The sequence below is a fragment of the Lissotriton vulgaris genome, chromosome 2_1 (assembly GCF_964263255.1).
Source record: "Lissotriton vulgaris chromosome 2_1, aLisVul1.2, whole genome shotgun sequence".
Classification (NCBI taxonomy): Eukaryota; Metazoa; Chordata; class Amphibia; order Caudata; family Salamandridae; genus Lissotriton; species Lissotriton vulgaris.
Window position 1 is genome coordinate 388,187,653 of NC_141687.1, and position 17,647 is coordinate 388,205,299.

General features: G+C 44.4%; 1 protein-coding gene across 1 annotated transcript in view; it reads left to right on the forward strand.

The window, feature by feature from the left end:
* Nucleotides 1–303: 303 nt before the first annotated feature.
* Nucleotides 304–17,647, forward strand: part of LOC147730418 (aldehyde oxidase 1-like) — a gene marked incomplete at its 5' end in the record, with an annotated part of 524,934 nt that continues 507,590 nt past the window's right edge. The window contains one exon of the mRNA XM_086954065.1: nt 304–459. Coding sequence (XP_086810191.1) covers nt 304–459 — 156 coding nt within the window. The remainder of the gene's footprint in view (nt 460–17,647) is intronic.

A 17,647-nucleotide genomic window follows, 5' to 3' on the forward strand; every position in this document is an offset into this window, starting at 1 on the left:
TCAACCATATGCAAAGTGCCCGAATTAACTCTGCCGTATTCCTTAACAACTGAAAAGGAGAGCGAGTTGTATTGTGAAATGCTCGGAGCTCTAGGCTGAAGGTGGGGCAATGGGCATCAAGTTACACGTATGTTATGAGTGCATTATTCGTTGTCCTTAAACAATCCGCAGCCGATCTGCCCAGGAGCGCTCATAGAGCCTGGAGAGAGTGTCAGCTGTTACCCAACAGGAGCCGCCCCCTGGTGCTTGCTGTTCGCGCATCTACCCCGGGAGACAGGTTGGGCTGGCTGCAGTCACACCTGACCTGAAGAGCAGGACTCTGGTGGAGCGCGCTCTGCTCGGAGACCTCGCGCACGGTTGTCACTCGCCTCGCGCTCTGAACCCGGCTGTTCCCCAAGGAGCGCAATGCCTGCTGCGGGGTGCTCCGATGAGCTCGTTTTCTTTGTGAATGGGAGAAAGGTAAGAATATCTCATAGTCGGCGCTCGGCAGTGTCAAAACAGACTTTGCATCTTTTGTAGCCTGCAGGTGGCTGCACAGAGGTTTGTGGGAGAGGAGACTCCTCACACAAGATGTGCCATATATCAGAGGCCGGTCTGAGCCCAGTGGCAACACAGTCTGCACGCAGAGCCTTAAGGAGGGCTCGGACCCCGGGCTTGGGAGTCCCGGCCCAGGGTCTCCGGGCTGCACCACAGCATGGGCACTGCAGCTTGGAAGCTGCCCTCGTGGCGCCGGCCCTCCATCCACTCCCCATGGTACTTGCCTCCCAGAGACGTGTCCTGGCGGGGACCAGTTCATGCCCTGGTGATACGCCAGAGGCCTTAAGCAAGCAGGTGAAGCGCCGGTTCCACCAGGGGCAGCGAGAGAGCCGCCTATGATGTCCCAATCTTCTGTCCTAAAATGGCTTATAGGTTACCCCAGCACAGGAGCCACCCGTTAGAACTAATGTGCGCAGATTCTGCGGAGCCTTGTAATCTGCGAAGGGTTATTTCATACACGAGGCGGGCCACACCGCTCGCGGACACTCACTCTTGTGTGTGGCTTTGTGTCACCGAAAGGCGCTTTTTAAAATGGATTTTCAGTTCCCCCACATCTTTAAACGTGAAATATGCAGCTCGCTTTAGTTGTCCTACATCTGAGGCATTCAAGTTTTGTGTCAGCGGTATTTGAATTTGTCGGCTGTTTTATTGGTATTTCAAGAACATTGGGAGAGGATGTGGCACTGTGTCCGGAGCTGTCGACTTTTGAACTGGGGAACCCTGTTCGAGTCTATGTGTCCTCAAAACAACCTGAAATTATGGGCAAATCGCCTAACAAACATTATAGTGTCCATCTAGGTCGCAACTTACCTTTGGTAAACACATCTGGGGGACATTCAGAGAGTTGAGCTAAGAATGCATTCTGGCCCTTGTTTTGTAAGTCACATTTGCTTGCTTTACTTGCTTTAGGCTGTCCAGCTCAAGTTCATCCTGCCAGTTGCCCACACATTGTTTACTGTATTCTTACACAAACTCGCTTTCTGTAAACAGGCATTTAAATTGTGTTATTATCTGGTCACATTTGCAGTGCATTCAAAAACAGAGGTCAAATGTCAGGCTGTGTCTACCAAGGAGCTTGGTGTTAATTTTTTTTCTTTCTCTGAATTCAAAGTGAGAGGATTTATGTGACTGTCATTCCTTGTTACTAGGGCAGGAAGACTGTACAATGTTATTTTTTTTCTAGTACACAATACCATTTAAATGTCTGTAAAATATTGTGCTGACAATCAAACAAATACATTGGGAGATGACATTTCCACACATTATCGTTTGTTCATTGTATAATTTGTATCAATAAAACTATGTGAGTGCAAATGTAATGGTCATTTCAATTGAAGATGTGTTATCTGTGATGGCAGTGCACTACCATACCATGCATACTCCACATTACCCAACTCCACTCTACACTGCACAACTCCATGCCACAGCACTCCACTCTGCACTACTACACACTATGCCACTCCACTCCACACTGCGTCGCTGCACTATAATCTGCACCACTCCACTTTGTGCCTCTCTAGTCTACACTCTACTCTAAACCAATTCACTCTGCCCCACACTTCTCTACTTTGCACCACTGCACTCTTTGCCACTGCACTCTACACCATTCCACTCTATACCACCCTACACTCCAACACTCTGTGCCACTGCACTCTATGCCATTGCACTATACTCTGTACCACGCCATTGTTCGGCAGTGCACTCTGCCAATCCTCTCTATGCCACTCTAATCTACTCTGCACCACTGCACTTTACTCTGAAACAATTCACTCTATGCCACTGCACTCAGCATCACTCCACCTCTGCACCACTCTAAGCCACTCGAATCTATGCCAAAGCACTCTAGACCACTTTACTCAAAGCCAATGCACACTTTACGCCACTTTACTCTACGCCACTGCAGTCTACGCCATTGTACCATATCACTGCACTCTACGCCACCCTATTCTACTCTGCATCACTGTACTCTGTGCCACTCTAATATAGACCTCTGCATTCTATGACAGTATACTCTGCAACACTGGACTCTCTGCTACTATACTTTATTCCATTCTAATCAATGTCACTGCACTCTATGTCACTCTACTCTGTATTGCTCCACTCTACGCCACTGCACTCTACACCCGCCCTCTCTAAATTACTATGCACCACTGCACTCCACGCCACTCCACTCCACTCTGAAACAATCTACTCTATGCCACTGCAGTCTAACGGCCAGATTCATCATTGAGTAGTTTTGCGAGTCTGAAATAGCGATAAATAAGAATCGCTCTTCCAGACTCGCAAAACGGGATTCATGTATGATTCGCAATATTTTTTGCGAGTCCTACTGATTCCTTATTTGCGATTAGCTAATTGCTAATCGCAAATAAGGAATAACTCCCCATGTATTCCTATGGGCCTAAAGGCAAATAAGGCAAATAAGGAATAACTCCCCATGCATTCCTATGGACCTAAAGGCCCATAGGAATGCATGGGGAGTCATTCCTTATTTGCGATTAGCAATTAGCTAATCGCAAATGAGATTGCGATTTCAAGGGTGCAGGGGTGTCCAAAGGACACCCTGTAACACCCCTGAAATGTTAAATTACACAGATGTTACACACACACATGGCCAAAGGACATGTGTGTGTGTAACATGCAACTTAGAAAAATGGTTTTAAAGCATTTTTCTAAGTTTTCGCTATTTACCACGAGGTTTGACCTTGCGGTAAATAGCGGCCCAAAATTGCGATTTCGCAATTTTTGAATGTTTTAAGAATAGCATTTAAGGAATCTCTAATAGAGATTCCTTAAATGCTATTCCTCGCAAATTTGCGAGTTCTTAAATAGCGACTTTTGCATTTGGGATGATGAATCCCAAATGCAAAAATTGCACTTGCAAAGGGCCAGATTCTCAGAATCTGGCCCTTTGCAAGCGCAATCATGCTTGATGAATCAGGCTGCACGCCACTCCACACTATGCCACTCTATTCTACAACTCTGCACTCTAAGCCACTACAGTCTATACCAATGTGCACTTACACACCCTTGACAGCAACCTGTTGCTTTGGTTGAACCTAAAAAGGATATGTGTATGAAATCTCCTATTGCATTTGTCTGCTAGTTAACATATTTTAGCTATGTTGTCTACAATGCAGTACCCTATATTTCACCCTATACCTTTCTTAATATATCCTCTACCTCCAGTGGTTTAACACAGGCCCCTGCAGCCCCCACGGTGCAGGGGGCCCCCTCAGCACAATACTCTGGCTGGAGATCTCCTGATTGGGTCCAGAGGGGGCACCTCCATGTACCTTACAGGGGGGCCCCCTCAAGTTTTGTTATGCCAGTGTCTAACTCCACTCTCTGACTCATCCCAAATCTCATTCTACTACTACGATCCCCAAAATAACCCCTTCTAGAATCTTCTCTCCTCTATCCCTCCTTGGAACACCCAAACCTCATTGTAATACTGAGATCTCCCAAACAACCGACCTAAATTCTTCCACACCAATCCCTCCTTTGATTAATCCCAAAACTCATTTTACTACTATGATTTCCCTAATCCATTTCTAGAGATTCTTCCATTCTCTATCTCTCCTTATACTCATCCAAAATATCATCTTACTACTATGATCTCCCAATAAACACTTCCTAGACTCTTTCCTCTTCTAACCCTATTTATCCTTTTCAATCCAACTAACAGACTCACATGTCCACAGCTCAAATGAACTCAAATGTCACTATACTAATCCATCACTAAACCTTTTGGGTTGCAGAATAGTGTGCTTCTCGCCAAAAAGCGAGTTGAGGCCTCGTCAGGGGTAGCAAGCGCTATATAAATACAATTACAATACAATACAATACACTACTTTACTCAAAACCAATACACTCTACGCTCTACGCCAATCAACTCTATGCCAATTTACTCTGCACCATTGCACTGTATGCCACTATACTCTACGGCACTGCACTGCACACCACTCTACTCTACACCATTTCACTCTACGTCACTTTTCTTTGCACCACTCTACACCAATGCACACTACACCACTTTGCTCAAAAACAATACACTCTATGCCAATCTTTTCTGCACCACTGCACTGTATGCCACTATACTCTATGTCACTGCACTGTACACCACTCTACTCTACACCATGTCACTCTGTGTCACTTTACTCTGTACCTCTCTTCACCACTGCACTCAACACCAATGCACTCTATGCCACTCTACGCTACACCACTGCACTCTGCGAAGTAGGTGTGTCGGCAGCTTGCGGTGCTTAAGTGTCAGGGACTCTCCGTTGCGTTAACCTCCAGTGAGACTCCGTTTCCGGTGGCAGTATCCAGCCTTCGTCATGGCACGGGAGGAGCGCAAGACAGTAAGGATAGTTGAGAGTTTGAGGGAGCGGAATTACAGGAATTGTTAGGCACGCAGTGCTAGACACTTGATTACTACAGACTATTGGTGCGTGTAGAATTTTATTTGAAAGGAGAAATGAACTACAATTCTCTTACAAGTATCTGTGTTTTCTTGTTTCTGGAGATACTTTGCTTATTCTCTGGCGTTCTGGTGTGAGGGAAATATTGTAGCCGAGTGTCAATTCAGCAGGTTAGAGAAACCGAAGGAGGCAAGATATATTGCATACAGTTCAGTTCATGTTTAGGAGTTTATTTTTAAGGCGACATTTACTCAGACTGGGGGATATTTGGAGGGGACATGCACTGATTCCGTTTTGAGACACTTCAATCAGAATATGGTTTGGCCGATACAGAACGGTATTGATACCTGCAGTTGGGCCATGCCTTGTGTAAATATATCAGGGATGGGAAAACACTGGCGGAGTACTCACCATAGGAAGATAAACTACTAATTGACCACATGATAATTAAAGCCACCTCACGAACATAAAAGAAAATAGTATATAACTCTCCCAATGCAGTTGATCCCCTGAGAGGAGCTTGAGAATTAGATGTGGGACTACTGGAAGACGAGGACTGGGAGGAGGCAGTGCAAAGTCCTTGTGAAGTGTTGGTGAGGGCCAGGTTCCATCTAATCCAGTTGCCTGTCCTCCACAGGTCGTATACCTCCATGATACAGCTCCACCGGTGGGGTCGGGCACATCTCAATTCTGTGCAAGGGGAAGCGGGGAGGTGGGCTTCTTCTTCCACATTCTTTGGGATTGCAGGTACATTAACCAATACTGGAAGGAAGTAACGAAAATAATGGTTAAAGTCGCAGAGGAGGAGATCCCACTAGAACCACGATGGTTAATATTATGTGTAATGGGAGAGTTAAAGTGGCCCAAGTCTGTAATGATTTGGCTGAAAATTGCGGCTATAGTGGCAAAACTGAATAGTGCCAGGTGATGGAGGGCATCCAGACCACCGGATATTAGGGACGGGGTAGATGAATTAGACTGGTGCTCAGGGGCAGAGAAGGTAACTTATGCAGCTAGAGGGTGCCCACGAAAAATGGGACAAAATATGGGGGCAGTGGAATACGCACAGAGGAATTTAAACCAACATGTATGTTACAAGGGACTGTTAGGGCTGGCAATGGAATGTATAGGAAGATAAGGAGTGCTGTCTCTCAGGGAAACGAGGTGGGGTTGTGAAAATTCAAATAATATGCTGTACTTACGAGAAGCAAAGGAAGTGTTCATGTTTAAAGTATAATTTTGTAATAAATTGTACTGAGCGTAATCAATTAAAAAGATGTTTAAAAAAAGAAGAGCAAACAAATAAGCACTAGGCCGTTGCTTACCTCCACAGGCCTGTGTTAAGGCAGAAAGCGCACAGCCAGCCGTCTCGTGTACGTACAGCACATACGGCTTTGTATAGTCAGGCGTACCAAGCACAGACGCAGAGCAAAGCTCAACTTTTAATTGCTCAAAAGACTGTTGACATTCAGGCATCCAAGGCAAGGGTTCATGCATATTTTTAGTGGTTAGCGCAAGCAGGGGTTTTGTTAGTACTTAGTACTTAGGGATCCATTGACAACAATAGAAAGTAATGCTAATAAAAGCACGAGCATCCCTCTGGGTTTTAGGGATAGGCATTTTAACAATGGTACTGATGCACTCAAGGGTCAATCTCCTGCCCTCCTTCAACAGTAGGTGACCTAAGTAGGTGACCTCCTGTCGACAATAATGAAATTTGAAAAGGTACACTTTATGTCCCTGGTGTGTCAAATGCAACAACAATTTAACCGTACTGTCCTGTTCAGTGTCAGAAGCGATGAGAAGGTCATCTACATTTTGGAGCAATACACTACGCGAGGGAAGTGAAAGGTAGTCCAATTGGGTTTTTAAAGCTTGACTATATGTGCTAGGGCTCTCAATATAGCCCTAAGGAGCTTGACAGAATATAAAGCTTCTGCCAGCTGGTGTAAAACCAAACAACTACCTGCTATCTGGATCGATCGGAATACAAATAATGCATTTTTTAGATCAATGACAGAGAAAAATTTAGCAGTTAAAGGAATCATTCTCAAAAGGGCAGTAATACATAACACAAGAAAACTGATGGTCTAAATGCAAACAAAGGAAGGTATATGTAACCATAAACACAGAACAGAAGTAAGCCAAACAACCCACATTGAATGTTTCATCAATCTAGCTGTGAATAGAAATAAAAGGTTGATAGAGCCTTTGCGACTTCATGTCAGGAGAAACCCTGAGGAGGGCAGAAGAATAAGGATTTCCATCAACTGCCCTTGGTGGCCACTGTCATCATTTGGAAAACCAAAGGCGCCCTATGTCACCTCAGCTCTTCTGCCAATGAGCCAAACGTTGGTAGACTAGGCGTATAGTGACAAGGAAGAAAAGTGCAGTGCAAAGAATATAAATGTGAGTGAATTAAAAAAGTTACAACAGTGGTCCAAAACCCTTTATTGATGACCACTGGTGGACTTATTAAAAAATACACAGTGTCGGTTTCGAACAAATCTACCGAAAATGGTCTACTAGTTTCAGCCGCTGTGGATATAAGAACCCCGGCTTTCTTCAGGACCTAATTAATTTTGCTACTGCATTAAGTATGGTGATAACAGAAAAAACTAACAAATATCACAGTGTTAAATGTATGTGACCAATCACAATACCTCCATACAGGATGGTTGATACTTCATACCTATCCTGCATGAGGTAAAAAGCCTCACCTCACCTGGCTCTGACTCAGGTCGAGAAGGAGGCACCGCCCTCACCGTCGGTACTCGGGTATGTCCTGAGGCAGTAATGCCAGGAACCACCGGGAACTGAGAACTACTATTTTATTAATTTTGCGCAAGTCAATCGCAAAGCGATAAACATCTGGATGATCATCAGAAGAGCCTGAAGGTGCCCTCTTAAGAATGGGAAGAATAAGGCTATTACACACATTTGCAATCGTCTCTTCGATAACCCCTGACTTAATCAGGTCTTGTATAATTTGCAACACGGCTCGCTCCCATGCTTGCAGTATCTTGTACTGAAGAATACAAGGCAAAATGGCATTGTCTTTAATTTTGATGGAAACCGGGGGTATCTGCAATAGTCCTACGTCCATGTCACCCGTTGCCCTCTACGTGGGCGGCACGTCCTTATACTCAGCAGGGAGGGGCTCATCTTTGAACAGACATTGCTTAGTGCTGACCACATTTGGTGCCATTGTCATGTAACCACCTTCCGGGAAAAAATAAATGGTAGCATGCAACTTTTTAAATAAATCTAAGCCTATCAGATTTTCTCCGCAATTCGATGTCAACAAAAATGGCAAATCCACAGTAAAAGGACTTATAGTCAGTGTAAAAGGTTTGTAAATGGGACTTACAACCGGTACACCAGGATATCCTACTGAAACATTATTATGGCCAGACAGAGCTGCCCCGGTGACCAGTGAACGATAAATAGAGCTATTCATTGCACCTGCATTCACCAAAATTCCTTAGCTGAGCCATGCAAATCTGCAGTAACATAAGAACCGCGCTGATCTACAGGTATCTGGTCTGGTCCCTCACTCTGTCCCTGGCTGTCCTAGTTGTGAGACATTCCTGTCACCTTGTCCATGTCATAGTCATCATGATAATACTGTCCACCCCTATTGTCATCGTAGTAGTTACTTTTAGGACGATACTGTGAGGCTGCACCATGCAGAGCCCTGTCCTGTCCACTAGCTCCACAACTCCGTCCATGAGAACCTGGTCCTCTAGGGGCCGCGCCTTTCTGCAACAATACCGGACACTCGCTACGCCAATGTTCCTCCTCTTTAAAATACACTCACACTGATTTCACCCTTCAGACGTAGTATTCTGGCTAGTACGTGGAAGCTGTCTGTCCAAACCACCACGTTCTCTACCATTCCTCTTAGAAGCCTGCTGCAACAATACCTTTCGTCTTCAAGCCTTTATGCTTTTTTCCGTCTTTTCCTTGTCCTCATTTTCCATTTGCTCATAATACTGTGCCATGTTCAAAATATCAGAGGGGGTATAAGTGGACCAAGTTCTTTCAGAAGCCTGCAACCGAGTCGTGATCTCCGGAAGCAAATCCAATACAAACCTATTAGCAAACAATCGGACACCTCCATCAACAGACAAATCCTGGACACTGTAGTCCAAAAATACACCTTCAAACCGGGTAAAAAAATCTGTCACACTCTTATCTTTCTTCTTCTTGTCTCAATCTACCTTTCTGGGCGGGATGAGAGAATGCATTTAAGTAATAATACATCAAAAATGTAAAATTATAAATCGATTTATATGTATAAAATATTGAAAACGTCAGGGTAATTGATGGTGCCTTGTACGTAAATAAAAGAAGGATTGATCCCTCCATACTTTTTTCTTTTTTACATTTTTGATGTTTGTTGCCCAGGTATAGGAGGGTCATTTGGGCATACCCCCCGAGTTGTGTTTTTTTATAAGTAATAATACGGCCTGGCAAGGCAAGTATCTCCACTCTAGGCTCCTCACCGGTCTTCCGCTCCTGATTCCATGGCTTTATTTCATCCCAGGTACCCCCAATTCTGCAACATGATCTTGTGTGTGCACTTGTCTCCAAATACAAACCGGAACCAACAAGCCAAAGAATATTTCAATATCCTCAAGAGTCATAACCGTCAAGGATGCAGCCTCAGTCAATTCTTTATAATATGCTGTCGGATTTTTCCTATGGTCAGGTAACTGAGTCTTAAGGGATAAAACTTCACTCCTTTTCCATGGAGTGTAAACCCACTGTTCTTGGAACCGGGCTTCTACCCGTGGTCTAGTAACAACATTATGCTGATCCCATAGCTCTGGTATTTCAGGGTGGTATATGGGATGGACTTCCCTCATCGGACACTGGGATACTGTCTTCGGGCTCTTTTCAAGCAGCCTACTTCGATAAGCAACCAGCATTGCAAAATTTTTCAAAACCTCACCAGGTGCCATACCAGCAGCATATACATGATCTGTAATATCATAGATAATCTTGGGTGCTACATCATCGAAACACTGTTCCCACAGTCCAATCAATGTTGCCGACATGTGCTTAAAGGCATGCTGCTGCAAAAACAGCTCATAATCTTTCATCATACTCCATATATCTTCCACACTGTAAATGGGGTTACGAGCCCACAAAGTGTCCTGATTGGCTACAACCCTTTTCTTTTCAGCTCCCACATCAGATCGTATCAATATCCACCCCAGTCACTCCCTAGCCCCTAGCAGTTGGCCAGTCCCCATCCCCTAGTCCACTTATGGGCGTTCTGCTGCTCAGTAATGTCGAGGGATGGAGAAACAGGGGAGGAGTAGCAACAGAAGTAACAGGCACCAATGTCGCTGTCGGCTGCAACGCAGGTATAGGGGCTGGCGAGAGAGATGCCAAAACAATAGTTGTAGCAGGAAGACTGGCAGTCATCGTAGCCGCAGAAGGTGAAGTCAAATAAAGGGAAGGAGGCGCTGTGGCCGAAATAGCTTGATCAACAGCAGAAGAAACAAACAGAAGCAGCAGAGACACAAGGAACAGATGACTAAGGCTTTGGCATGGCAGGGTATATTTTCTGCGGGGCATATGGAGGTGGAGGTCGAGTATCTAACGATTCCTCTACAAATGTATAATTTCCTTCTCAAGCAACAAAAGACTTTTCATATTGTAATCGAAGTCTCCTATCAGCACACTCTGTTCCTTTTTCTAATTTCTCTGTAGTATGAACTTCAGCTTTCTGAGTTAATGTCTGCATTTATCCCCTTCCGGGTCTCTTTCTCTGCTTTCATTCGTCTCTGTTTAGCCTCTTTTTGCCATGTTCTGAGGGAATCAAATATCGACTGCCTACTCCTTTTCGCAAACAATTTCTCCTGTAGAAAATTAATTTTCTGTTCATCAAAAGTGCGCGTCAACAGCCACTGCAAATCGGCATTGTCGCTTGTATATTTGTGTCATAACATACTACACATAGGCCATGTTTTACGTACATATTGAAATTTGGAGTGCCTTCTGGGGGCGCTGGCCGACTTTCTTCCAATCGAGCATCAGCAAAACAACAACGAGAGCCCAAAGAAAACTCTTTACTAAGACACAGCATTTTTCAAAAGAAAACAAGTTCACTATTTATGCTGAGCAGATATTTGCAAATATCCTTAACAAAGTCTGCTCTCAAACCTCATCAAATACTAATCAAAAATGATACCATGTTCATAAAGAACTCAAACAAATTCAAGCTCTTGTCCAAAGATGGTTCTCAGACCGTGTCAAATAAAAATCAAAATGGCACCATATCCACAAAGTAACAAAGCAAACTCACCTGGTGCACACAGGTCAAACAAATGTATTTTCCAATGCCGACTCTTCCAACCAAACGGTCAGATCCAAGGGTTTCGCCGTTCAGGACCCCAGTCGGGATGATCTCTGGACGAGGCACCGCCCAGACAGACAGATGGGGCAGCTGCGAGTACCAGACTCTCTCGTGCAGGGATCCCTGGTCCGCCCATCCGACCGACTTGGCTCCAACCTCCTCACCCATCTGCGGGCAAGGATGGGTCACCCGATGGAGTGCCTGTTCGGACGCCAAATGAAGGACGTAGCCCATTTAGGGTCACTCTGATCACTTGCAACCACCTCTCAGCCTTCCATATAAATTAGGAGTCGGTCAGACAGTAGAGCACAGCATTCCAAACTTTTCATGTTGGTGACACACCTTTTTGTGAAAAAAATTCCAGGACACGGTAACGCAAGGAAGCGCAGCAAGTGAGCCCGAACCACCTATGGTGGGTTTGGGCCCCACCCCACACACACACCACCCCACAGACACCACCCCACACACACACACCCCACACAACGCCCCACACACACAACCCCACACACATCCCCCACACACACACCCCACACCCCCCCACACACCCACACCCCACACACACACCCCACACACAAATCACACCCCCCACACACACACCCGCCCCACACACACCCCCCACACACACACCCATACACACACCCCACACACACAACCCCCCCGACACACAACCCCACACACCCCACACACACACCCCCCACACACACTCTGTCCCTGCCTCTGTCTGACTCTATCTGTCTCCCTCCCTTTGTCTCCCTCCCTCTCTCACTGTCTCCCTCTCTCTCACTGTCTCTCTCTCCCTCCCTCTCTCTCCTTCCCTCTCCCTCCCTCACTCTGTCTGTCTCCCTCTCTGTCTGTCTACCTCTCTCTGTCTCCCTTCCTCTCTCTCTCTCTCTATCCCTCTGTCTCCCTCCCTCTCTCTCTCCCTCTGTCTTCCTCCCTCTTGTCTGTCTCCCTCTTGTCTGTCTCCCTCCCTCTGCCCAGAATCACAGGATGTGGAGTAGACCCTGAGGCTGGTTCCACAGCTCCTAAGTCGGCAGCTCTGTCCGTTAGACCACCTCATCTGCCTTGTGGTAGTTACTGACTTTGTAAGCATCCTCCTAATCCGGCCTCTATGCATTAGCCATTGTTTGCAACGAATACATTTTACATACGTTTACCATATGTCGTGTTCCTTTAAATATAGTGCTTGCCTAAGGACGGTCCCTTGGGCCGGGCACATAAAATCATTGTTAAGGTAACGCAGGAAGACTATTGTCCCAAGAGAATTAATATTTTTAATAGGGTCCGCCTGGATGACTGATTGTCCCAAGTGAAATTAATAACAAAAAGAAGAGAGTAACCATTTTGATCCCAAGGGAACAGGGTAAGTATACAAGTAAAACAAATAAATTCCCTTGGTGATTCCTGAAAAAGATTTTGTCTAGCAGATGAACTAATCCTATTATCCTGCTCACTTCAATTTACTTCTAATGGAAACTCACAACCCTCATTCACTCTGATTTTCTAGACCCCACAGATAAGTAGAACCACAAAGGCACTTACAGTCTATACATTAGTGGAAATATAACATTGCCAAATTTTATGTCTCATTCAGTATTTTATTTTTCATAAAAAGTTTTCCTTTTAAAACAACAAACAAACATATATTGATTACAGTCAGTGGTTGCAGTTGTTTTTACTTTTAGTAGTACCCCCTATCTGTAACACTTTCAACAATTGTTACCATACAATATCATACATCGAAATATACAACAATAATAAAAATATTTTAAAAACCACAAAGGTTAATACATGTCAACGCATTTTGGTGGATTTGTTTTTTTAAAAGGAAAACTTTTTATGAAAAATAAAATACTGTGGGGTCTAGAAAATCAGGCTGAATGAGGGTTGTGAGTTTCCATTAAAAGTAAATCCAATTGAAATAAGGCCTACTGTAAAACCGTTCAGAGGACTGTATATAATCAGAAGGTCAATGGTAGAACCTTTCCTCCACCTTCGAGCGCAGGGCGATTTCGAATCTCCGCAAAACTGGATAATCCTTTTCATCCTTCCAGAGTCGGTTGAATGAATATATTATTAAAGTGCGTAATAGTAGCACCTCTTATTTACATAGCTTAGAAACGGCTAAAGTTGGGAATGATACGCGAAAAAAATGCTTAATATTAGTTAAAGACCCAAGAAGAAAATGTATTGTTTTGGGGGATACACGCTATAAATTGTCCGGTTTAACTATAATTATCATTCTCTTTATATCTGAATGAAGAGTGGAAGTGGTAATAGGGAAACAGGAAGAAAGGTAGCTTGTGAGGGAACTTCCGAGACTGGGCACATGGTTCCAGATGCAGGGCCCCCGAGACCTACCCTTACTTAGAAATGTCTGACATAGCAGCTGCGCCGGTCCGCATATGTTTGAGGTGCCAAAATGCGTGACATACGGGCTCATTTCATGCAGCATCCACTTATCTCCTCCCCCGCCCTCTCTAGAGGGCCGCCGGCAGTCTGTCGACCCCCCCCTCGCCCATCTACCACCTGTCATCCCCCCGCGTCCCAGAAAAAGACTTTTTATTTACATCTATATTTTCGAGCGGCAGCTGCAGACTCCGAGGCACTCTTTCAAAGGAATGCCTCTTAATTAGCAGCATCCTGCGACACACCCACCACTTGTAGGCGACACAGTACTGTGTCGGGACACACAGTTTGGAAAGCTCTGCAGCAGAGAATACAAACCAAAGATCTTTATTGAAGGTACAATCTAGTGGTGTCCGGTCTGACCAGCCTCCTTAGATTGCTGTAGAGGGACTGACTTCTGCCAACCTGGTAACACATAATGTACATCTTCAGAACCACTAAAGGCATTCCCAGACAGGAATTTTTCAGTTGATAGCTGGTGAACAAAGGAGATACAGAAGGATGAGTTGCAATCCTGGGACCGGGTACATGTTATCTCAGCGTCAAGGTTACTCTGCCTGCGCGTGCCGCTCTAAGGGTGGGAGCAGGCCTATCTAGCCAGAAAGGTATGTGATGACAAAAACAGTCTATTCATTAGAACAGCACAGCTCAACCTTGGAGAAATACAAGGAGAAAAAACAATATAGCAGCTGCTTTTTGCTAAGGCAGACATAAGAGTGAGACAGGAGTTAGTTTTGATCATGGCTCAAAATGGCGGCTCAACTTAAAATGGTGTGCAAATGTTAACTTTACATAGAGCAATATGCAAGCAAAACGAATGCATAACATTTACATTTCAACAATCTATTTAGTAAACACTCAAAATTGCTGCTGGCCAGCGTCTTCCCTGTAAAGAGACAAAGTGTTAGAAAAACAATGTATAACACATATCACCATGCACTCACTTATGAATCACTGCGTGTACATGCTGTAAAGGCAGTTGTGGCCTATTACAGTATGAAAATTACTGTTCTGAGCGCCTACCCACATTATCAGGTGAGCTAATGGCACCTTAACCTTGACACACACACTCAAAGTGGCATCCAGTTCCAATACAGGAGGTAAGTGGGGAATAAAAGCTAAAGTGCAGTCATAACAATACAAAAACTCACAGCAGACTAGATGTGAATACACCTGTAAAATAAAAACATTGACATGGGGAATATTATGTGAATGGCATAGTCACTACCATTCAACATGGCTCTGTCATGGGTCTTGAGGAAAGAGCAGTCATAGACTTACAGTGATGTCTGAAACCACCTATGGAAAAGGGGTGAGCCTATGGTGTGATTGCTAAGACGCCAAGAAGAAAAAGGGTGAGGATGCTATGTTGGCTATGCTTCCTGCCAACCCAGAGCCCTTACTTTAATGTGCTAGATACACTAGTCCCAAAAGACACAACCCACTCAATGCAGTGGCTCTTTGTATTCTCAAAAACTATGCATCTGTCACCTCAACAAAATGATGAGGGGTACATACCCATAAGGCGCAGCTATCATGGCAAAGATCAAAATATATAGAGCTAACAACTGGAGGCTATGAGCCGGTAAAGCTGCCTGCAATTACAAATGAACTAGATGAAATGTTACGGAAAAAACACTGCAATGTGCAACCCATGGCTCATTGGAGTCCATAGATACCGGGGGCATAACTTTTAAATATACTCTCCACCATCTACCCACCCACCCACCGCCGCACAGACGCCGCACAGAGCGGGCTCTGTGTTAATTACAGAAATCTCCGGATACTTCCTCCATTGTGCCCCCTCCTCCATTCATGTCCTTCAGGTAGCTTGCGTTTTTTTTTAACGTACACAATGTCCACTTCATGGTGTTCATGTTTTTTTGCCACGTTTGGCAGCCCTCATACTCTGTTAAACTGTCCTCCGCAGCACACACACGGAACTGCCTCTCCTCCTGTTTTAGCCAGTGCTCCTGCAGCTGCCCAACACCAACTTTCACCACTTTCATGTCGAGGGGGAGGAGGAAAAATCAGTGAACCTCCCCAAGGCATGGTCACAAGGTGATCAACTAAAAAGTACACACGGAAGACTTTTGCATGCATAGCAGGTATGTTTTTATTTATATTGAATTAACTTTTTTCAAGAATATGTGGTTACTTTGAACCTGTCACATGTTGAGGAAAAACACCTACTTTGCCACATATTTACACTTAGATTAATACTAGGTAAATACATACATATGTATAGCGCACTTCTACCAGGTGGAGGCCCTGAGGCGCTTTCAGAACCTCTGCTGCACCGGTTACAGTTCTGGAGATGACTGAAGGAGGAGGTGTTTCAAAGACTTCCTATCTTGAGAGGGGGCATATCGCTTCCTCTGGTATAATTTCCTATCAACCTTGTGGGAGTGAACTGATGAGATTGGGCACCAACACCTATGGGTTCCGGCGGCCCTCTCCTCCTTCCCCCCCCTCCTCTGGCTGGTGGACCCAACATGAATGCAAAGCAGAGGCATAAAGAGGTGCAAAGTCCTTTTTATCTCTTCTCCCAGCTAGGGTCATTATTTAGGAATGTAGGTGCACCCCTTGTGCCGGAAGTTAACCCACTGAACACAAACTCTGATAACGTGGTATGTTGCATCACACCACTTGTCACGGGACGCAATCCGACAACTTGAGAGCCAGGGAGAATACCTGTAATCAAACAGTGGTAAAACACCAAATGACAGGGTGAAGGACCGATTCAAACAATCAAATTCCAACTTCCCACGATACAGAAATTAGCACCCCTGTGTAGCCCATGGGAGCTTTAAACTGGATATCAATTCGCCATAGGAAAAAAAAAATTATCTGAAGCAATCATGAGTGAAGAGTTTAACAGAGGAGCGACCCGAGAAAATTCAGAGGATAATGTAACTGAGATAACTGAGATGATCGAGGAAATGAAATAGCCAAAGTAGCTGCCAGAAGCTCATCAGCAACTTGGGATCATGGAAGCAGTTTAAAACAAACGGCGACCTGCCAGTCAAAAAATAATAGCTCCATGAGAAGACCAGAAACTAGAGGAATGAAGTCACAAGAGGCCAAAGGGGCTAGAAATGGAAAAGGAAGGATGGAAGATAACATGAATGGCAATGGCAATGGTAAAACAAGCCATAAAAATAACATGGAGAAAAATAAAAATAAAAATAAATATGTCACAAAAACTGCTGAGAAAGAAACCGAGGGGGGAAAACAGAAAAGACAAGATCAGTTAGACGAAGATACCCCAGAAGAAAAATCCGATGATCAAACTGATGTAAAGATGGAGCTTCTGGCTAAAAAGGCTAAAAGATTACAGACTATTAAAAACTTGAAGGCCACAGCAAAATTAACGGGAACATGTGATGAAACACAACCAAGGATTTCAACTATATTTGTACCAATCTCAAGGGAAGCCTTGAATGAAAGCAATAAAAGGGATCACAGCAATAGTAACAACATTAGTAATGGGAAGCTACAGGATGCAATGAAGAATAAGCTTCCTGGCGAGGAAAAAACTTTATATAGCGGAGGCACAGAAACGACTGCAAATGCGGAACTAGTTTTGGATTATATGTCCAATAATGGACAAATCACAATTAGAGATAAAAAATTACAAATTGGGAGCGAAGAATCAACAGAGGGATCTAACTCTGAAATTTATGAAACTGGGTTATCGATCTCTAGTGAAATTGGGGACTCAAGCGCTATCAGCGAGGATGAAATCCCACCTACCGCTAGTCTGGAAGTACTCGATCAGACAGATCAGACAGATCAGAGAGACAAAAAGAACAATAGTGGATCTGGTCAAGACTTGGTATTTAAAAAGAAAGCGGAAGGGAAAAAAAAATCAAAACATAGAAACCTCCACAAACCCATGTATGAT